This window comes from Trachurus japonicus, chromosome 11 (assembly GCF_045865225.1).
Source record: "Trachurus japonicus isolate A0001 chromosome 11, Traja_1.0".
NCBI lineage: Eukaryota > Metazoa > Chordata > Actinopteri > Carangiformes > Carangidae > Trachurus > Trachurus japonicus.
The window spans coordinates 2,160,372-2,183,800 of record NC_140917.1 but is presented as its reverse complement, the minus strand read 5'-3'; the positions used below and the strand labels follow the sequence as shown (position 1 = coordinate 2,183,800).

Sequence of the window (23,429 nt, the reverse complement as noted above, 5' to 3'; positions counted from 1 at the left end):
TATCACGACAGGCCGTGGTATATGCTCATTATACCACGGCTAAGGGGCGTTGTTCGGCCCGACGCGTTTTTATAAAACGGTTACCAATAATGACAATATGAAAGAGGGATACGCATCAATTTCATGTAGTTTTATTCAACCAGAAATACATATTATCCAATAAAATAGCCTCACTGTGGAAAAAATAGTCCCACCTCTCCAGACGTTAGCTCCAAGTAGCTCTGCATCTCGTCTTTTCCTCCGCTTTTTTTCCAGGTGAAAGTCACTGCTCAATCCCCTCTACCATTGTTAACCCTCCCCGGAGGTTAAAGTTCACCTTAAACATGTGAATTCAACTACTTTAGTCCATTTTTTAACATCGTAAAAGGTTTTAGAATAGTAGCCGTGGTCTTTGCTCATTATACCATGGTTAACAGCCAATCAGATCGCCGGATTTCACCTTTCCGTTTTATAAATCTTCATATCTCCTGTATCGTGCAGCTCTAGTTTTTCCGTGCATGCAGCATGACGGGGCTCGAACCTGTGATCGTGCACACTGCACACTCTCACACTCGCTCCACTCTGCATCAATACAACAACAACAAAGTCTAATGCATGTACATGTACAGTAGTACCGCAAAAACATCTTTCACAGAGACAGAAATGGATGGAGGGCCGTGCACGCCGCAGTCATCCATCTTCTCTCATTAACCCAAAGCACCAAGAGAAACCAACACACACACACACACACACTTATACACACACACACACACACACACACACACACTAATATACACACTAATGCACGTGGAGGAGAGGAGGCAGGAACCAATGGGAGAGCGGCACTAATCAACTCCCTGGAGGTTGTTGTGTTTTTTTTTTCGCCTCCATCTGAACCCGGAGTCACAGACGCTGCTCCGCAACAAACACCAACACAGGCTCTAAAACTACACACACCACTGTTAATAATCATTATAATAATAATGATGATAACTGTGATAATATAATAATAATGATAAGTCAAGAAGATGCAGAAAAGGAGAAACTCAACTCATTTATCCTCTAACAACAAACGCTGATTGAATCTCATTTGTGTTGCCTGGAAACCTCACAACCTGCTGCAGCCATGTTGTTGTGCTGCTGAAGAGGAAGAAGAAGGTTTCATATTGAAATTTCTTTCTGTTGTTTTTTTGTGTGTGTGTTTTTTCAAAAGAACCAAAAATAAACCGGTGCAGGCCGGTGCTGCTGCTGCTGCTGCTGCTGCTGCTTTTAAAGTTTCTGTCTCTGTCTGGATGAGACGAGTGATGATGAGGACGACGATGGACAGTAAACGCTCCCACTTCAGCTCTAAAGGCGTTTAATGACCTCCATGTTGTCATCAGTGGTGCGTTCAATGACATTTAGCTGTTTTAAATGGACATTAGAGTTCAACCTGAGCTCTAAAAGCTGCAGTGGATCCTTTAATTAATTAGGAACCAGCTCCTGTTTAAGAAGTAGCAGCATCATTATGTCAGATTGACTGATTAAAGGATTAGGTGAAGTCCTTCTCTCCCTCTTTTTATGTCCTTCTCCTGTTTAAATAAAGGTTGAGTAAAAATAAAAGCTACAGCCGGTGCAGCCAATCGCAGGCAGACACAGTTGCAGCAGGAGGAGCGAGGTCAGCTGAGATACCGAGTCGTCTGCTGCCACCTGCTGGTTCAGCTCAGCAACTACAACCAGCTTCAGGTTCGAATCCTTCAGGACAAAGTAACGATCGATGACTGATCGGTTTTCTATAGTAATGTTTCTGATTGATCGATCAGGTGTTCAACTCAGAGACTCCGCCCCCTGTGATGATGAAGATGATGATGAAGATGATGACCCAGATGAAAAACGATGGCTCAGTGAGAGCGTCGGCTATAATTAGAGCCGATGCCCTGACTCACTCATTTGCACACACACACACTGATCACACACACACACACACACTGATCACACACACACACACACACCCTGATCACACACACACAGACCTGGAGGCTTGTTTCCAGAAATTACCTCCTCCTCTTCATCATCATCATGATCATCACCAGACCAGAGCTGCCGGTGGGAACTCAGAGGAAATGACAGATCTCTGCTGATCTGGGACAAGAGTCTCAGTCAGAGCACAACACTAATATAATAATAATATATAATAATATATTATTATTATTATTATATTATATTATATTATTGCACCAAACACTTCATTGAAGTCATGCGTTTTCAGGGTGAGCAGCAATATTTGCATTATTAACATTATGCAACCTACTTGATGTCCTTGTTGCACTTGAGTCAACCTAGAGCCACCCGCTCAGCATCATACATGAGGTTAGATATTATTCCACGGGTAAATACAGAGGGAGGAAAGAAAGCTTTCAGTTTCTCTGCCCCAGACAAGTGGAATAAACTGCAGGACTCGCTAAAACTGAAACAGTTTATTTCTGTGGAGTCCTTCAGGAGTCTTTTAGACCTTGTCTTTCATATTGAATGTACTTGCTTTTCCTGAAGCTGAGACCCTCAACCATAAGTTGTTTTTCCTTGTGTCTGCTTAAGGTATCTTTAAATCTGACACCCGATGATTACACTGTGGACTGTTTAGAATTGTGTTTTATTTTTGCTTTTATGCTTGATGCTTCGTTGGTGTTGCTGTTGTGTGTGTTGTTCTATATTTGTGATCAGGGCGTCATTGTAAAAGAGAGCTTGCTCTCAATTGGCTTCCCTGAATAAATAAAGGTTTGAAAATGAAATGAAAATATACTTAATATGATAAATACACTGCACAGTTTATGTGTTTTTTAATCTGATTTGTCAAATTCACTGGAGGAATTTTCAGTTCTCTCTCCATCCTGTACGTACTGTACAGTGGTGGCCAAAATCATGAGAACATCTGACAGATCTGAAAATAACGGACATTTTATTGCCTCAAAAACATGATTTTATATCATAATGTTGATGACATATACAGATGGTTGCTCTGAGTGAGTCCTTCTGCCTCTGTCCCACTTTTAACTTTAATATTTGGTATGTCCACCTTTTGCAGCAGCACATTTCTCTGGCACAATATATACAGTATAATATCTGTCAATATATATTTCCTGAGAACTTCATCACTAACAGTATCCCATCATTCTTCCTGCTAATCCAACCAGAGCTTTTCCTTGTGTAGAATAGATCTGTCCAGTTTTTTTTCCCAACTTGCCCCATATTTGTTCATTGGGGTCGAGGTCCAAACAAACTTTTGTAAATAATTTGGCTGTGTGACATTGACAGTGAAATAGGCCTAGCTCGTTTTCTGTAAAGGAAAATGACCTAAATCTTCTTATGCTGGCTCTATTCTATGGTTTATAACGGCCAATTCTACAAAAACAACTGAAACATCTTCAATATGCCTAGTGTTCTAATAGTTTTGGCCACCACTGTTACAATAAAGTTGTACTTCAAATATTTAGATGTTCAATACGACCTTGAGATCATCTTAAATGTTTTTACAGCTGAAATTAATGCTGCTGCTGCTCACATACTGGACTAAGTTGTTTTTTTAAACAACCTGTGGACGTTATAGAAAAGTAAAGTGAGTGTTTTGTAGTTGAAAATGTATAATTTTTGTCCTTTTTTCTGTGCAGTGGAGTGGCTGAGCTCCTAGTCTAACTGGGACGTCCCATTTTCACACACTATACTTCTATTTTTAATTCTGATTTATGTGACATACTGTGAGATCTTTGATTTCCCAGTTTTGTCTGAGTTGTTTTTGCATTTGCCCTTTTTAAAATCTAAACTACATCAAAAATAATAATGATGATGATGATGCTGTGATTTTTCTACTTCTGGTGCCAAATCAACATGTTTTCAGTCTGCACACGGCTCAACGTGCAGCAGCTGCAGCGATCTGAACGCTGCACTTCCACTCATTTATCTTAATTTAATCACGCAGGCACTGATACAGCGTGTGTGTATTTCTGTCGGTGACATGATGATACAGTGAACTGAGATGTGTGTGTGTGTGTGTGTGTGTGTGTGAGTGTGTGTGAGTGTGTGTGTGTGTGTGTGCAGTGGCGCCGCCAGGATTCAATTTCAATGTACGCACAGAAACGGCAAATAGGCTGCAACAATTTTTTTTTCGGGGGGGGGGGGGGGGTCGCTGTGCCTATCATGCCACGTAGCAATGGGACTTGTCATAATATACTGCACAACTGAAAATATTGTTGCGACCCCGCAGTAATGTTGTTGTGATGTTTAAGTTGTGTGATTCCTGACTGACTGTGAATGTGTACGGGCAGGTAGGGTATGGTTGGATGAGAAGCTGAGGGGCCGGGGTGAGTGTGAGGAAGACAGTGTGTGTAGGTGAGTGAGGAGGAGCAGAGGAAAAAGTGAGAGAGCTGTCAGATAAGTTTGTGTTATGTTGTTGTAGTTACGTCGGGTCGGACGCTACAATATGAATAAGAACGTGTGCTTAACATGGACGTCGGACGCGAAATAGCCGCGGAGCGAAGCCAGTTTCCTTTCAGTGTCGTTAACCGACTGTGTCAGATGCGCCAGAGCGCGCACCTCTGTGCCAGGCTCGCGCTCTGCGGCGATTTGTGTTTATTCATCTTAACATAGCGCGTGAGAGATTAACACACACAGGCTACACACATACGGGTTACACATACCCACAGACACACAGCTGATGGGCCGAGGCTCCCCAGTGGGGCTCAACCTGGAATCGGCACTTATGAGTCCATAATCGCGGTGCAGACGAGTGAGTTTGGAGCTAGAGAGGAGAGAGCTTCATTATCGCTGCTCTGCTGCGTGTTTGTGATCGTGGGTTTGGATCTCTCTTTTTTTTTTTAAATGCCTGGAAAAGGCTCAACTGTCTTTTTGACATTTCTATACTGGACCGGGCGTAATCATCACATAGCGGTAGTGTAATAGGCGCCAGAAATCAAAAAGAGACAGATGACATGATGTAAACGACAATCACTGGCTTTTACGTTAGGCTTCCACTGATTGGTTTAACAATCAACTCAGCACGTTTAGCCTGTTACAAACAACAAGCCTCTTTATCACACCCGCTCAAAATAAACAAAATTGCTTCTTTTTTTTTCCACCTATGAAAAAAATTGTACGCACAGTGCGTACAGGATTCCGGCTGGCGGCGCCACTGTGTGTGTGTGTGTGTAGGTTTAGAGTGTGTGTGTGTGGGTTTAGAGTAACCAGCGTGTAACCGCAGAGTTTCTCACTGCAGCTCTAATGTGAAAGTGTCGTCATCTCCTGCACCCACTGAACTCACCACGCTGACACTGCTCCTCCCTCTCTCTCTCCTCCTTTCTCTCTCTCTCCTCCTCTCTCATCACTTGCTTTTCTTTCATGTCTTTCCTTCCATCATCTCATCCTCCTCTCATCATCATCATCATCCTTCTTCTCCTCCTTCTCCTCCTCTCATCTCTGTTTCTCTGTGTAGCACCGTATTCTGCTGACTCATGCTCACTGAAACTGATGCTGGAGGGGATGGGAGGAGGGGTTGTCGTGGTGCACTACTGTTTCCATGGTAACCGGCTGGGAGTGTCACCTTTTTACAGGGTCACACATGTAACGGTCAAACAAACTGCAGCGGCCGGAAAAAAACACGTTAAAGAGCCTGAAGCGACGTTTATCTCACATCGTAGCCTATTTAATTTGTTGTCTTCCTCGTCATGGTGACCGGTCCTGCTGCTGGTGATGATGATGATGGGATGTTTGGTGCAAATTATCCCACATGAGGAGTCAGACTCGGCTCGGAGCTGCGATGACAGAGCGTCTAGACCGAACATGAACAACAACAGCAGCTTCTCTTCTACATCTGCTGCAAACTCTGTTGTCTTTCATTTTGAAGGAGCTGTTCTTCTGTCGTCGTGGTGCGTTCACGGTCACACGGTTACAGAGCGACGTGATGGTTCATGTGGAGCCGGGTTTCTGTGTGTCTGGTTTTATTATTTTCAATCTCAGTGTTTGGTCTCCACTAGGAATGTCACGATAATAGATTTTCTTGGTACGATTATTGTCAGAGAAATTATCACGGTATTACGATTATCACGATTATTATGCATTCATTAATTTCACAACATGTGTAAAATTAAATATAGTTCAAATATACATTACTAATTATAAAATATTTTAAATATCTATTAAAATATGACCAATTATTAATCCACCAGGGGAAGTGTTTGAAATATTCAAGTCATTAATTGTCATCGATACCAAATGTTTAAGTTCATTTTAATCTTTTTTTTATTACAAATGACACTCTAGCCTTTAAATTCCTACTAATTCAATGCTACGTTACTGTAGGTAAATGGACCAGTATCTGAGCATTTACCTTTACTTTGGCGCCAACATCTGCTGACACGGTTCATACATGATCTTTTTTTGGAAAGTGACGGTATTTAGGAATCTTTGCGATCAATTAATTGTGGCTTAATTGTGTTTAATACCGCGATTAATTGTGAAAACAAGTAATTGTGACATCCCTAGTCTCCACCACCGTCATCATCATCATCATCATCATCAGCTCCTGGGGGAAATCACTTCCTGTTTGGTTTCACTGCTAAACGCTCCACTGAGTCAACAAGCCGGTCGGTCGCCACTGTGTCTGTGTGGTGTGACGTGATGTGATGTTTGCTGATGAGCAGGTGGAGGACGGAAGACGCCACCACACGGCTTCTGATTAAACACCGAGCTGAAGCTGAATCCAGTTGTTTTCATAGTGAAGATAAAAAATCATCAAAATCTTCTGTTTAAAAATACTAGAAACAAAACGGCAAAATAAACTCCTCATACACAGCTGATGAAGTCAGTCCACATCCTGTTCACACCTGCAGTTCAACACCTCATTAACATGGACAGAGCCGCACATCCCCTGCTAGCTAGATAACTGCAGGTTCATTTAAAGGGAAAGTTCAACATTTTGGCAATTCATGCAAAACCGCTGATGCGCGTTGCCTTCAGGGACAGTTTTTCATCATCAGTCTCTGCATTTCCCTCTAAAACAACTCTGTGTGGTAACGTTGTGTTATTATCTCATAGCGTGGTGAATGTGCAGCTCACAACTTGTCCACCAGAGCGTTGTGGAGTTGTTGGATTGTGTATTTGATGAGTTTGATGAGTTGGAAACCAAGAAATCCCATAATGAGCCTCCGTAGCGTAGCTCTGAGCAGCTCACGGCTCTGCTCCGCCGTTCTAAAAATAGCTTGCACCGACAACGGTAACTCGGTAACGAACCTACTGCTATGACTATAGGGATTATGGCAATGGGCCAATTTGCCAAAATGTTGAACTATCCCTTTAAAGCTCAACTCCCTTCACCATCATCACCATCATCTAAAACAAATATTTAAGTGAACAGCCTCGGTCTCTGCTCCCTTTAATAAAGTCAAACTGACAAACTGGAGCCGAACAACCTCGTGATGTGTTCAAGGACAACTTCCTGTGAAGGCCTTCCCAGAGGCTTTTTATAACACTCACACACACACACACTCACACACACACACACACACACACACACAGTGAAATCACAGATGCGCCCAAACGCCTCAGAGCACAGAGTCACGTTGTCCGATTTGATTTCTAAAAAACTCTTATAAAACCACTGAATGATATTCAACAACAACAACAACAATACAATAGCAGTGTGTGTGTGTGTGTGTGTGTCTGTGTGTGTGTGTGTGTGTGTGTGTGTGTTTGTGTGAAAATCCAACTGACATTTAGCACAGACGCACAACAACAAACACCACAGACTGATCATCAGGTGTCTGTGAAACTTCCCAACCCCAAACCAGCAGGACCCTGAAGGCATCGTCATATCGAAGGGTAAATAGGTTTTCTCGGCAGCAGCGGTGAGACGTTCACAGACCTGGAAGTGGAGGATGATGGTCCAGATGAGGCCCAACGTCAGTTTGGGGTTGCCGTCGGTGATGTCATCGTTCCTGATGTTCACCAGTTTGACCTTTGGGTGAAAAATACGGAGAGTTTTATTCAATATTTTTCAACGTTTTGTGTGAAATCTTGTCCTAATTGTTGTAAAGAAGTGTTTCTAAGGGTTTTATGGCTTTCATTTATCCTTATTATCTTTATTTGATTCCCCACTTTTACTGCTACTGCTCTTTACAAATGTTTTTATCTGTTTCCATTAGTTTTTATGGCTTTGACTTTATTGCACCATTTTAATTCTGTCCTCCCTGTTGTTTTAGAGCTTATACCTCCTTTTAATCTTCTGTCCTTAAATAAACACAACACTTACAGTAGGATAATTTGTTCATATTCTTAATGAACAGTACACAAGGTAAAAAGAGAAGCAGTGTGTGTGTGTGTGTGTGTGTGTGTGTGTGTGTGTGTGTGTGTATGTGTGTGTGTGTGTGTGTACCTGTCTTTGTTTGAGGAAGTCCAGCGCTATCTGGACGTTCTGTAGTCGGTGAAACCTCATCCTCCCCTTTTCTCTGGGCTGAAACAGACGACAGACACAAAAAAAAACACGATGAGCGACGTCGTCACGGAGACTCAACGTGACGTCAGTGAGTTTTTAGTGACACACACACAAATATACACGCACACACTCAGAGCAGCGGTGAAAACACACACACACTCAGCTCAATATTATTATTATTCATATCATTATAAATCCACAGTGCAGTGAGGTCATGACAGGAGTTCCTCTGGGGGGCGCTGTCTTCAACAGGCTGTTAAAGTCAGGCCAGAGATAGATATAGATAGATAGATAGATAGATAGATAGATAGATAGATAGATAGATAGATAGATAGATAGATAGATAGATAGATAGATAGATAGATAGATAGATAGATAGATAGATAGAAGAGAGAGAGATCTGTGGAGCAAACCAGCAGCTATAACATGACAACAACATGCTGCTTCAGCAGGAAAACACACAAACCAAACAACACACTGTGAGAGAGAGAGAGAGAGAGAGGAGGAAGGAAAGAAAGAAAGAGCGAGAGAGACAGAAAGAAACAAAGGAGGAAGAGAAGAGGAAGAGAAAAAAAACTAAAACAGAGCAAAAAGGAGCGATGTGAGAAAGAAAGAAGAAAGAAAGAAAAAACTAAACAAAGCACAAAAGAAAGTGAAAGAGCAAAAAGAAATGATGTGAGAAAGAAGGAAAGAAAAAGAAAAGAGTAAAAAGAAAGAGAGATAGAAAGAAAGAGCAAAAAGGAAGAAGGAAAGAAAGATAGAAAGAACAAAAAGAAAGAAAGATAGATAGAAAGAGCAAAAAGAAATAAAGAAATAAAAATAAGAGTAAAAAGAAAGAGAGATAGAAAGAAAGAGAGAAAGAGCAAAAAGGAAGAAGGAAAGAAAGATAGAAAGAACAAATAGATAGAAAGAAAGATAGAAAGAGCAAAAAGAAAGAAAGAAAGAAAGAAAGAAAGAAAGAAAGGAAGAACAGACTCTGCTGCTGCAGATGAGTAGCCTAGGCTTAAGTGCAGATGCTGATGTGGGTTCACACTGAGCTGGTAAAGAAAAGGTTCACTCAGGATTAGTCATCACGCCATCACTGGAGGAGGAGGAGAAGAGAGGAGGAGAGGAATAGATAGAAGAAGAAAGAGGTGTGTATGCGTGTGTGTGTGTAACTGACTCACTAATTAAACCTGAGTCTTTAATTGATCTGATAAACGTCTGTTTACATGTTTATAATGTTTCACTCTGTTGTTTTATGAGATTAACAATTAATCTAATTATGAGAAAAACTCATCAATATGCAAAACTGTCCAATCAGGAAAATTAAAAAAAAGCTTTTAATGACTAATGATTTGCTTGTTACTACAGTGATATTAATGAAATATGATTAACCCATTAACAGCAAATGAAGCTCAGTCATCAGTTTATTTTCTGTGTGTGTGTGTAGGTGTGTGTGACTCATGCAAAGTAGCAGTCGAGCTCTGTTGAGTGACAACATGCAGAGTCCACTTCTATTCATTCTATTTGTTTTGTTTTTTATTGATCGATTAATAGACCGAATTTCCTTGTTCCAGGTAGAAAACCAGCAGGTCATTTGAATGAGATCAGCAGTAATAAACGAGAATTAAACTTATATACATCATGTTTTTCACGCCCTGTCACCGTTTAGACAAATCTGAAATGCTAACCGCTACCGCTAGCCGAAGTTAGCATCGAGCTAGCTCACTACAACGGCCCTAATACTTGTTACCGGTGTCGGTCCGCGGCTCCAGTGCTTCACTCAGACTGTATTTCTTTTTCTTTGTTGTCCTGATGCTGCTGCTGCTGCTAGAGAGAGACGTGCTAGCTGCTAGCACTCGTTAGCATCAGAGACAGCTAGTGCGGCTATAGCAGCCCTGAGCCTCCTACTCTGCTGCACGTAGCTTCACTTGAGCTCCGTCATTGGCTGGAGAGAAAACACTGACTCTCTGGCTCAGAGCGATAGACTGCTCTGGCTCACAAACATCAGATTAGTCTAAAAAAATGAGATAGACCTATCCACCACTTTCCGGAGAATGACGCTGGGTGTCTCCATGACACTCGATTCCACCGTTAGCTGTTAGCCGTTAGCAGTACTCATTAAACGACCCATAGATATATACGTATACTGTATATATCTATGTAAACGACCCATGAAAAAAATATGTTTTCCAGCGGATATCCTAGTTCCAACATGACTGAGCTAACTGGAGTAGTTTCATGTGGTGTCTGACAACGGGAGGGTTTTAACAGCTGACTCCTGATGTTAGCTTAGCTGCTGTTAGCTGTCATAGATATATCAGCAGCAGCAAAGCTAACAACTAAGATAACCATGACTAATTACAATAACGTGCACACAGAAATAGTCATGTGTGTTCAATAATTCGTTTTCTAGACTTAACAAACATCAGATTTAGTCAAAACGGTTTTGGCAGCCCGGAGCCCCCACATTTGGTGCCTAAACCGGTGGCTAACGCTACCAGTTAGCCGCTAGCTAGAATGCCACTAAAATAGGGTGACCAGACGTCCCGGATTTTCGGGGACAGTCCCCGATTTGGCCGACCTGTCCCCGGTTAAAGCTGTCCCCGAAAATGTCCCCGATTTGAATGGGGGAGAAAAAAAGTTGCGTATGAATGCAAACTCCAGTTATTATGATTAAACCATAGGGTTAAACCGGTTTAACTAACGTGCTGACGTTACGTGCGCGGTAAATGGCTTGTGTCGACCGGCTGGTCTCTTTTTGTTTGCTTTAAAAAAAAAAAAAAAAAAACATGCGCGCTGCTCCCGCTGTGCTGCGGCAGACAGCAGAGCTCCTCTGCTCCTCTGCTCGTCTGTGCAGCTGCAGGTGAGTGACGGGGAAGCCGGCTGGAGAGCCCCTCCTTTTTTATTTTAGGGCCACCGTCCTTACAGGGTGAAGCACGCGTTGCAGGTTGCACTCAGAGTTTGTACTGACTTTCTATCACAAGGAGTGAACAGCATAAGTGTAAATCCTCTCATGTAACGCTTTGCTGTGAAATATGGCTGAAGTCACGAGTGGAAGTGTGCACGTGTTGACAAGCTCCCATGAGTTGATTGACATAAAGAAAAAAAAAACATAATAAGAATAATCAGAGTCCAATCAGAATCCAAGTTCTTCATATCAGTTAACAGTTTGTGTCCAAATAAATATTATTTAGCTCCTAAAAATAATTTGGCATCTGTGTCTGCAATAGTGACTGTCTGGCAGAGTTGGCTAATAAGATAGGACTCTTTTATGTCAATGGGTGTGGCCTGTACAATGACCTGGCCTTAGCAATGACCATTACTGAGTCAGAATAAATTCTGTTTTGTTGTTGTTGTTGTTGTTTTTGTCCTGGTTGTTTTTCTTGTTCTGATTGTTACAGCTCTAATGTTAAATGCTGGAGACATGATAGAATAAACAGCTCCTGCAGCCTGAACAGAGGTGGCTATTCTCTCATTATAATACAGTAGCATTTGATGATGTTTATTGCTGATGAACTGGTAGCCAGACGTGACTGAGAGGTTGGAAGGGTTAAGGGTAACTTCTTATTGGCTACTCATTTGCTTTGTCAAAATACATTAACATGTAATTGCCCCTGTTATTCATTTCATAACGATAACATTTGAATTTTGACCACCGCGCTGAAAATGTCCCCGATTTTCATTTCGGAAATCTGGTCACCTTACACTAAAACCCACTTCCGTTGTGGTGTGACGCAATGGATCATGGGAAAATACAGTGGTGGATAGCGAAACTTTCGTCCGTCACTACAGTTCTCATGCTTTTTTTTTACCTCAAATTATAATTTTTATATATTTTTATTTTATTTTATTATTATTATTATTTTTTTTTTTTTATTTCATGGCTTTCCTGTTCCATCTGTTACTGTGTTAAACCTTTATTGAAATGCTGACATGTTAAGCTCAGCTTCAAAATGTATTTTATATTGAAATTTGCTGCTTGTAAGATTTGTATTTCTAATAAATATATTTAAAAAAATTTAAAAAAAAAAAAAAAAAAAACTACAGTTCTCATGCTGGTTTTCTACCCGGAAGTGATTGTAAACAACAAGGAGATTAGTTCTAAAAGGCTCTCAGATCAGATTGATCAGTGGGTGATGCCGTCACCAACAGGAAGCTGTTAGTTCAGCAGCAGCAGCTTCTCATGCAGCCTCACACAGCTCCACCTGGGGGGGGTGGAGGGGGGCAACGCTGAGGGGGCAGAGAGTGAGGGAGGGGGATGGGGGAGGGGATGGGGGGGGGGGTTGGGGTTGTTTGATTTGAACATACTCCCTGAGCTCCTTCCTCCTCCTCATCCTCCCCTCTGAGCAAGATGAGAGGGGGGGCCCGCGAGGCGTATGGCCTTTTCATTGTGGGGCCGCTTTTCTGTTGCTACGGTAACGGGAGGGAGGAGGAGAAGAAGATGATGAAGAAAAAGAAGAAAATGGGAGAGAGAGAGAGAGAGAGAGAGGGAGAGAGGGAGGAAGAGGAGATGTAGAATGAGAACCGGTGGATAAAGAAGACGACAGAGCGGAGAGAGGGAACGACTGAAGAGAAAACACAAAACTCAACATGGAAACAATAGATATTGATCGTATTGATCATATTGATTAGAAAAACAATATCCACATCAATAGCAGCTGTGATTTACTGCTCATTTATGTTTCTGTGGAAGTGTGGAGGTTTAAAATGAGTTTTAATCCATTGGTTTTTACAAAAATAAGTATTGATACATTAATAATGTATTACATAATAAGGATGGTTATGGTTACAGTAACTTCACTGTTTCTAAACTCCAATGCTGTGAAACTTAATGATTATAAAACTTATAAAATAACATAATGTGCAGCAGAGACACTTCAGACAGTGTTCAAAAGTTGTTGTTTTGTTTTGTTTTAAGAAAAAAGAAAAATGTATTAGTGTTGGGCTCAAATTATAGAAAAATGTTAATATAGATATAAAATGTTTGATTAGTTTTTTGTTTCAAAAAGATGTTGTGAATGATTCCCTATAATGAAACAGTGGTGACAGAAAACTTTAAAAACTAATAACACTAATTTCCCTTTGGTGTTTCAAAGAGATGTTGACAGAGCAGCTGCTTCTGAGGGCGACGGGTTGTAAATCACTTTATTTTCTCTTAGTGATCAGCTCAATTGATTCATTACATTACAACATATCAATTAAATGTAGGCCTATTGGTAAAAAGGCAAGTACAATCATTTGGCTTCAGTCTGAGCTTGTTCAGTCACAACTTTAACTTTATTTATTCTCCACTGATAGAAAAACACTCTACTGACCCTTAGTGGATAAATAACCTTCACCTAGCTACTAATAATAATAGTTCATAATCAACAACAATAGTTCAGTGAGTTCTGTGGCTGAAGTGTCAACAGTTTGAAGACGGTGGAGACAGAAGATTGAGTGTGTTGTTTATATTTATACTGTAAATTCACCTGCTTCAGAAACAGTTTAATTCCCACCGCAATAAATATCTTGAACTCTGTACACTGAGGAACAAGCATGGCCCTATATGCATTGTAATTGTATGTATGTCTATATATGTTATATGTTTGGAACCTGTGCCAATGAGCTGTACTGGAAGCAAAGTCCACCAGCCTGGCTGTGTGGTCATTAAAAGAATCAATCAATAGCTAAATAAAAACTATAGAAGGTATGCACATGACGTCACGGTACTCGGAAGTCGCTGTGGAACGTCCACTGAGTGGCAAAAAGACGAGTGGCAGAGCCGCCAAAGTTTAAAAACGAGCAAGTAACGAAGTGATTTTCTCCGAGCCCACACAAGTCTGACATGTCTAGCTTTACCAGCATGTAACGCATGCATGACCTAACAGAGCTGCTAAAAATCTTGAGGATACGTCTCACTTTGACCGAGTTACATTCAAGAACCTGTTCTCAATGACAGAAAGTAAATTCACTGGAGCGGTCATTGTTTTTCGATGGATCAGCTGTGTTTACAGTTTCAGGTGTCGTAGTTATGATGTTTAGACAGATAAATTAGTCTCTAACAGAATCCTACAGTTTGACTGCTCAGAGTTTTTCAGAATAAAAGCAGCTCGTGTTTTAGTGTCGGGAGTCAGTGTCAGGATGACAGTAACAGCTGTGATCTCGTCCCTCTGCACAGTAACAGCAGCCTGTCAGTCACTCTGCAGGCACCGCGGTCACACTGTGTGTTACCATGGTTACAGGAAGTGTCAGTGCAGCAGACGGTTTTGGGGAGCTGGTTGTCGATTTCTTTTGACATCAATTTGTTTTGATATAAGATATTTTATCCAGTTTATGAGTCCACCGCTATCCGCCAGCATGTTGAGGGACGCTTGTTTTGCCACTCAGTCCGATCGAACGGGGCGTTGCCTAGGGCAACGTGACGTAAACGCATACCCTCTATTATAGATATTGAGGAAATAACACTTAATCAAGTTGGACTGTTCAGTAAAACAGAAACAGGAAGTGCTTAAAGCACTGACAGAAACGTGAACATCTACAGTAGAGTTGTGTGTAAAAGCTCCAGAGAGATGAGACAGCGAATGGACAAACTCATTCTGTCGTGTCCTGGAGGCGACGGCGTCCTGAGTGTGTCCTCTCAGTGTGTGTGTGTGTGTGTGTGTGTGTGTGTGTGTGCCTGAGGAGTCCAGTCAGCAGTCTGTCTCTGTTAGTTCACCTGTCTGACTCTGAACCAGCCGCTCTGTCACCATCATCACCATCACCATCATCTTCATCATCCTCATCATCACGCCATCGGGGCTCAAACCCCAACGTCAGCTCACCTGAACGTCTGGGCTGGACACGTTTCTTGTGTGTGTGTGTGTGTGTATGAACTGTAAACCTACCAGTGTGACTCCAGACAGGACCTCCAGCAGGGAAATCAAGTTGTGTCCATCCCTCAGGTCCTCGTACAGGTCTGTGATGTGCTTCCTCACCTGAGGAGAGAAGGAAGGGAGGAAGGGAGGAAGGAAGGAAGGAAGGAAGGAAGGAGAGGAGGGGGAGGAGAGGAGAGAAAGAGACACAGAGTTAATTCCACCGTCCAATCATCCGTCTGTTGACTCAACACTCTTGACATCTGCCCCCCACACACACACACACACAGCTGACAGGGCTGCTGACAGCGGTTGCCGTGCCAACAGAGACGAAGCACCAGCTGTGGCCCCCCCCTTGTCTCTGTTGCCATGACGCTGCCCACACAACAAGGAGACAAGGAGGACGGAGGAGGGAGGAGGGGCTGGGGGGTTTGAGACTGGTGCCGAGTCGCCTGCTGCTGCTGCTGCTGCTGAGACCGTGACTCAGCAACCGTGTGTGTGTGTGTGTGTGTGTGTGTGTGTGTGTCCCACTTTCAGACAAAACACTCACTGATGCTGATCACACACAAACACACAAACACACACACACACTATCTGACACAAACACTGACTGTCTCAGCCTGAACAGAGAGGATTGTGGGTCGGCTGAGCTGTGATGAGTGAGCCGATACGAGAGGAGGAAGAAAAACTAAAGAAACTAAAATAATAATTTTCAGGATTTGAATCATCATCATCACACGACGCTCTGCAGGAAACACAGGAGTGTTTTGTGCAATAATTTATAGTATAGTTATTTTATTATGGTGATCTTCTTTTAGCATGTATTATTTATGAAGTGCATGTATGTGTTGTGTTATGAGATACATGTATGTGCCATACTGTTATGTAATTGTTGGTGTTGGTATAGCTGAGGATGTACTGTTTGTTGTCATTGTCAAATTTCCCTGAGTGGGACAATAAAGTTTATTGTATCGTATCGTATGTGTGGGGACAGAATATAATAATAATAATTAAGAATCTTACTTAAAAGACCTCGATGGCTGAGTGCGAGTGAAATGTTGAAATGTAAATGCACGTGTCAACACCTTTAACGCTGTATCAGAAACCTGATGTATAGATTTATTTATGTGTCGGCTCGATGCCTCAGAAAACCAGATAATTAACAGTTTGATCCACATTAACTGTAGTTGCACCAGGTATCAGTCTCTGTTCTGGACACACTGGTACAGCACAGTTGTCTCTTTTTAACTTCATAGTAATCTCTATTTTTGATATTAACGATGTAAATCCCTATACTATCTCTACTGTATGTTTGTAGCTCTATTCTCTTTTATTGTCTGTTGTTGTGTTTGTCTTGCTATGGACCCTGAGTCTGAAATAAAGATATATATAATAACAATGGGTTTATTATAAAGAGTGAAAAAACAAAAAGTTTGGACCGAGTGAAGAAGTTTCTGGGTCAGAGCTCAACTCTCTGGGTTTTGGAGACAAGCCGCGTCCTGCAGCACAAAACATCTGCAGTGACACACGAGGAAAAGTTTCTGTTATCAAACTACTGTAGCCTACGTCTCTTCATCTGCAGCACAGAGAGAGGGGGGGTGGGGGGGGTGAGGGGGGGCTGAGAGGTCACTAAAGGTCAGACACATCTGTCCAGAGTTCATCTGTCCTGGTCACTGCTGCAGAGCCCCAGAGGAGGAACGAGGACGCAGGTCGACGGTGTTTTGCTGCAGTGACAGTCTGGACTCAGGACGAGAGGCTGCACTTCCTGCTGCCGCCACCGGGGGGAGACACCTGAACACACTACAGTCTAAAACGCTCTGCATTTCCCTCCAATTAACCCTCCTGTTTAGTTTTCCTTCTGGGTCAAAGTGACCCAATCTGTTCCCTTCCTCCATCCTTCCTTCTTTCCACAATCCTTTTTCCCTTCTTTCTTTCCTTCCTTGATTCCTTCCTTTCCTTCTCTTCGTCCTTACTTCTTCTTCCTTCCTCTTTTGATCCAATTGACCCGATCTGTTCCCTATCCCTCCATCTTTCTTTCCTTCCCTTTTCTCTTCCTTCTTTCCCTTCTTCCTTCTTTGAACGAATCTGTTCCTTCCTCCATCTTTCCTTCCTTTTTCCATTCTTTCTTTCCACAATCCTTTTTCCCTTCCTTCCTTTCGTCCTTCTTCCTTCCTTTTTGACCCAACTGACCCAATCTGTTCCCTCAGTCTCAATCCTTTTTCCCCTTCTATCTTTCCTTCCTTCTCTCCTCCCATCTTTCCCTTTGTCCTTCCTTCCTTCCTTCCTTCCTTCCTTCCTCCCTCCCTTCCTTCTTTCCCTTTGTCCTTCCTTCCTTCCTTCTTTCCCTTTGTCTTACCTTTCTTCCTTCCTTTTTGACCCAATTGACCCAATCTGTTCCCTCCCTCCTTCTATCTTTCCTTCATTTTCTCCTTCCTTCTCTCCTCCCATCTTTCCCTTTGTCCTTCCTTCCTTCCTTCCTTCATCCTTCCGTCCTTCATCCTTCCTTTTTGACCCAATTGACCCAATCTGTTCCCTCCCTCCATCTATCTTTCCTTCTTTTTTCCCTTCCTTCTCTCCTCCCATCTTTCCCTTTGTCCTTCCTTCCTTCTCTCCTCCCATCTTTCCCTTTGTCTTACCTCCCTTCCTTCCTTCCCTGACCCAGGAGGACAACAGGAGGGTTAAGATGTGAATTCATTAATTTGAGGTGGAATGAGAGGCTACAACATTCCTACACTCCTTCTTTCTCTTTCTCTCTCTCTCTCTCTCTCCTCCTCCTCTTCTCCTCTTCAGTGTCACTCTCTCACTCTTCTGTTCCTCTGACATCAGCTGCTGAATCGAGCGCTAACGAGGCGACGGGAAAACACGGAGGATTCAACAACACTGACTGGAAATGAGCCGTCGCCCTTTGTCCCACTGTGTCTCACTGCTGTTGTGTTGTTGTTGTGTTGTTGTGTTCACGGTGAGTTCATGTTCATCAGTGAAAAAAACTCCCTGTGACCACAACAAAACAAAACGTCCCGTTCTCCTCGTTTGTACAATTGTTTCCAGTAAATTCATCAGAGCTCGTTATGATCTCATCTGATCTCATCTGGAATAAACAACTACAGACATTTTTGTCCTCCTTTCACACTTTCCCAACTCCCCCCAGAGTCAAATGAAAGGTCACTGGGGCCTGATTTTTGGCAAGGAGGTGTGTCTTTGGGTAAACTCTGGATGTCCCGAATTTCAGAATGAAAGTCCATTTTTTGGACCCGTAATGCATTTTAACCACACCCATGACCCTTCAAGTGGACCAAATGTAAATGTCCAATGGGTTTTTTAAATGTAAAAATAAAGTAACATTTTTAACTAACAGATATCACCATGAAACCTCCCAAATTTATCACTCACATTAAGACAAATATTTTTTGTATTACAAGTTTTGTCAAATTTTATGTTTAAATATGTAAATGAGGCAATATTATAATGAAATATGCGCTCATTTCCAGAACCGAAATCTGAACAATGGATGAAGCCACTTTCAAAATTCTTGTTTTATTTTGTTGACATATTATAGTCAGAAGTTTTTACAGAGGGGATTTTGGATTTTATCTCTTTTTATCACTAAAATACAGTCACCAGCCATAAACCCCATAGAAATTTTGTGTTTCTGCAGCAAAAACAACTGGCCAGGAATATTTTGGGAGTAACCGATGTCTAAATTTTGTCCAGTGGTACAGATTGAAGGATGATCCGAGGGTTTGTGTGTTTACATCATCAACACACAGCTGGAAAACAAAGATGATGCGTTTCTCAGGTTTACACTTCCTGTCTCCGGAGTGGGCGCGGTCACAATCACATGGTCAGGACATAAAACTAGATCAAAGTTTGAATGTTACTTCATATCTGATCATATGAGTCTAGTAGTATCACTTTCTGTTTCCCCAGCAACAGTCCAACAGTCCAGAGATGATACGTAACAACAACAGCAGCGTCATTTAACTGGCTGGGTCTTGACTAAACATGAAAATCACTTTTGACATGGGTTTCAACATGTTTAACCCCTTCCTGGCCAGTTGTTTTTGCTGCAAAAACACAACATTTCTATGGGGCTCTATGGGGTTTTTGGCTGGTGACAGTATTATTTTAGTGATAAAAAGAGATAAAATCCAAAATCCCCTCTGTGAAAACTTCTGACTCTAATATGTCAACAAAATAAAACAAGAATTTTGAAAGGGGCTTTATCCATTGTTCAGATTTCGGTTCTGGAAATTAGCGCATATTTCATCAGATATTGCCTCATTTACATATTTAAACATAAAATTTGACAAAACTTGTAATACAAAAAATATTTGTCTTAATGTAAGTGACAAACTTGGGAAGTTTCATGGTGATATCTGTTAGTTTAAATTTTTTACTTTATTTTTACATTAAAAAACCCATTGGACATTTACAGTTGTGCCCACTTGAAGGGTCATGGGTGTGGTTAAAATGCATTACGAGTCCAAAAAAATGGACTTTCATTCTGAAACTCGGGACATCCAGAGCCCACCTAAAGATACACCTCCTTGCCAAAAATCAGCCCCCAGTGACCTTTCATGTGACCGTGGGGAGTTGGGAAAGTGTGAGAGGAGGACAAAAATGTCCAGGGGTAAAAGGAGGGTAAAACAAAGATCCTCTATGGAGAAGATGATGCACTTGGGAGTTGGGCGCGGTCACGATTACATAGTCAGGACATAAAACTAGATCAAAGTTTGAATGTTACCTCATATCTGACCATATGATCTAGTCTAGTATCACTTTCTGTTTCTGCTGCAGAGTCCAACAGTCCAGAGATGATAAGTAACAGCAGCAGCAGCTTCATGTAACTGAAACGTTGCCTTCATGGTTTCATCGAGTCCAGATAAAACCAACAGAGTCCAACAGAGAGAGGAGGACAGATGTTGTCTCGTCTCTCCACCAGAGACACAAATAAACTTCATGTTGGGTCTGTGGCTCCTGGATTTATTTCTGTGACTATGAAGTGATAATAATCTGTGTGTGTTTGTGTTAACGTTCACACAACACAACGCATCATCACAACCTGAGTGCGATTCTGTCGACTTCAAAAATCCGATGATGATGAGTTCAAATCTGGGACACGACTTTATAAAAACACATCTGAACCTGTGTGTGTGTGTGTGTTGGTTTTTTAGCTGCATATGTGTGTGTGTGTGTGTGTGTGTGTCTTCAGGGATGTTGCTCACACAGGCAGCTGCGTCTGATACACACCGACAGCAGCTGTCAGACTGTCGTGGTGCGTTCAGGGGCCGCGGGCTCCGACAGCACCTGGTGACTGAAACGTGGCTCGTCACATGGACGCGTGTCACTTCTACACAACTGTCTCTGTGTATTCAATTTTAATTAATTAATGAACAGAAAATTAATAATCAATGATTCTGAGGAGCTTTTCCTTCTCTCTATTGTGTTTTATTATGGTCTTAAAGGGATAGTTCAACATTTTTGGCAAATTGGCCCATTGCCATAATCCCTATAGTCATAGCAGTAGGTTCGTTACCTTTAATTGTCGGTGCAAGCTGTTTTTAGAACGGCGGAGCAGAGCCGTGAGCTGCTTAGAGCTACGCTACGGAGGCTCATTATGGGATTTCTTGGTTTCCCTCATCAAACTCATCAAATACACAATCCAACAACTCCACAACGCTCTGGTGGACAAGTTGTGAGCTGCACATTCACCACGCTATGAGATAATAACACAACGTTACCACACAGAGTTGTTTTAGAGGGAAATACAGAGACTGTTGATGAAAAACTGTCCCTGAAGGCAACGTGCATCAGCGGTTTTGCATGAATTTACCTCTAAAACGTTCTAAAAACAGCTTGCACCGACAATTAAAGGTAACGAACCTACTGCTATGACTATAGGGATTATGGTAATGGAACAATTTGCCAAAATATTGAACTATCCCTTTAAATTATCATTTAAACTGTTTGTGCTAAATTGTGCATCTTGGAGTTTAAAACTGAAATAGAGACTTTTCATTATTCCCTGATTATGGAAATAAATATCAGCAGATTAATTGATGATTAGTCCTGGATTTAATGGATTAAAGTGAACAGAAGAGGAGAAACAGTGGAAATACACCTTTATTCTCCTTCTTGAATCAGAGTTTGTTCTCTCTACATACCAGCAGGTAGCTGACAGCTCTCTGTTTGGTTTGGCCTGTGTTTGCACTGTACACACACACACACACCTGTTAACACCAGCCACACCTGAGTGGTCAAAAACATACCAGGCATGACACTGTGACACACACACACACACACACACACACACACACACACACACACACACACACACACACACACGGTGAGCAAACAGGAGGAGGATGATGTCACAGCGTAGGAAGCCACCTGTCCGTCTTTGTCTCCTTCTACATTTTTCTCTCTTTGACTCATACATGAGTTGATTTTCTCCTCCATCTCTCTCTCTTTCTTTCTTTCTTTCTTTCTCTTTAGTCTTTCTTCCTCTTCACCTCCGCTCTGCTTTTCTTTTCTTTTTTCTGTCTGTTTGTCTCTGAATCGCGGCTCAGAGGTCAGAGGTCGGTCGAGTCAACAGAGTCAATAGATGATGTAAGACACATGAACGTCTCAGACTCAGACGTTTGATTCTCCGTCCTCTCTAACTCCTTCTTCCCTTCTTCTTCACCACAGTAAAGTAAAGTAAAGGTCAACACCGCTCTATTTAATAAATACAAATGACCACAAACTCCTTTAAATCGCCGTTTAAATACAGTAAGAAGACGAGAGCAGCAGCTGATACAGACCTACAGTAAATTAGCGGCTCGGCTACAATCCGGCATATTTACTGCAGTATTTTATACCATTATCTTCATTATCAGCATTTATTTCTATATTTTAGCTTTATTTATTGCTGTTAAAATGACTTTTTATTGGCTTTTACCTGCTTCTTCCATGTATTCTTCATTATTTTACAGATTTATTTATAATCTTAGTCCTTTAAAGAGCACTGGTGTCATTCTCTTGTTTTCATCTGCTGTCTTGAGCTCTGAATAAAGTTTGAAGAGTCTTCTTCTTCACCACAGTAAAGTAAAGTAAAGGTCAACGCCGCTCTATTTAATAAATACAAATGACCTAAGAAGACGAGAGCAGCAGCTGATTCAGACGTAAATTAGCGGCTTGGCTACAATCCGGCATATTTACTGCAGTTTTATACCAATGTTCATTAATATGCACTGTCCCTACTCAAATAAAATATGTATTATTATTATTACTATCCTGCATCACCTCTGTGTTGTTACCTTACATTTATGATCCTGAAACATCTCAAATAATCCAGATGTTGATGTTTTTTACATCGATTATTTCGGACTTAGGTCTAAAAATGTCTGACCAGCAGTTTAAAACAAAAAAAATATCAATTTATGAATAAATTTATCATTAAAAAAAAAAAAAAAAATCAAATTCTCACTCTGGAGAAACTGGAACTAAGAAAAATAAACGCACTCATTAAAAATAAAATGAAAATAATTAAACGCTGTCGATCTAAATTCATTAAATGTTTAAACGCTGCTCAACATGAATTATTCTGCTGATTATTTTAATTATATATTTGGTTTGTTATAAAATAATAAAAAAGAAAACTGAATAAAACCTTAATTTAATATGCTTTAGATCACTATTTTGTATTACACTATATATTTATCATCACTGGGAACAAAGCAAATATTCACATTTTAAAGGATAGAAACTGATTTTTATGTAATTTCTCCTCCTCCTCCTCTTCCTCCTCCTCCTCCTCCTCCTCTTCCTCCTCCTCCTCCTCCTCCTCTTCCTCCTCCTCCTCCTCTTCCTTCTCCTCCTCCTCCTCCTCTTCATCCTCCTCCTCCTCCTCTTCTGTCTGTCCATCTCTGACCTACATTCGGTGCCAGCTGATATAGAGTTACAACCTCTGGTCGGGCGCCGTGACGACAGTTGTTCCAGAGAGTTATGGGGTCAGACGGACATTTCGTTTCATTCGCGGGTCATGTGACACGAATACCCAGCATTTCCCTCTTCCTCCTCCTCCTCCTCCTCCTCCTCCTCCTCCTCCTCTTCCTCCTCCTCCTCTTCCTCCTCCTTCAGCCTGAGTGTGTGTGACACATGGAACTATACATACTGTACTTTATGGACGTGAT

General features: G+C 41.6%; 1 protein-coding gene across 19 annotated transcripts in view; it reads right to left on the bottom strand.

Moving 5' to 3' along the window:
- Positions 1-23,429, bottom strand: part of LOC146977887 (microtubule-actin cross-linking factor 1-like) — a 356,186-nt gene that overhangs the window by 207,827 nt on the left and 124,930 nt on the right. For 15 of the 19 annotated variants that reach the window (XM_085790669.1, XM_085790650.1, XM_085790657.1 and 12 more), the window contains 4 exons: positions 15,289-15,378; positions 12,731-12,832; positions 8,378-8,455; positions 7,868-7,960 (listed from right to left, as the gene is read on the bottom strand). In XM_085790669.1, the coding sequence (XP_085646795.1) occupies positions 7,868-7,960; positions 8,378-8,455; positions 12,731-12,832; positions 15,289-15,378 (363 nt within the window). The remainder of the gene's footprint in view (positions 1-7,867; positions 7,961-8,377; positions 8,456-12,730; positions 12,833-15,288; positions 15,379-23,429) is intronic. The other 4 variants (XM_085790655.1, XM_085790664.1, XM_085790667.1 and 1 more) reach the window with 1 other exon arrangement.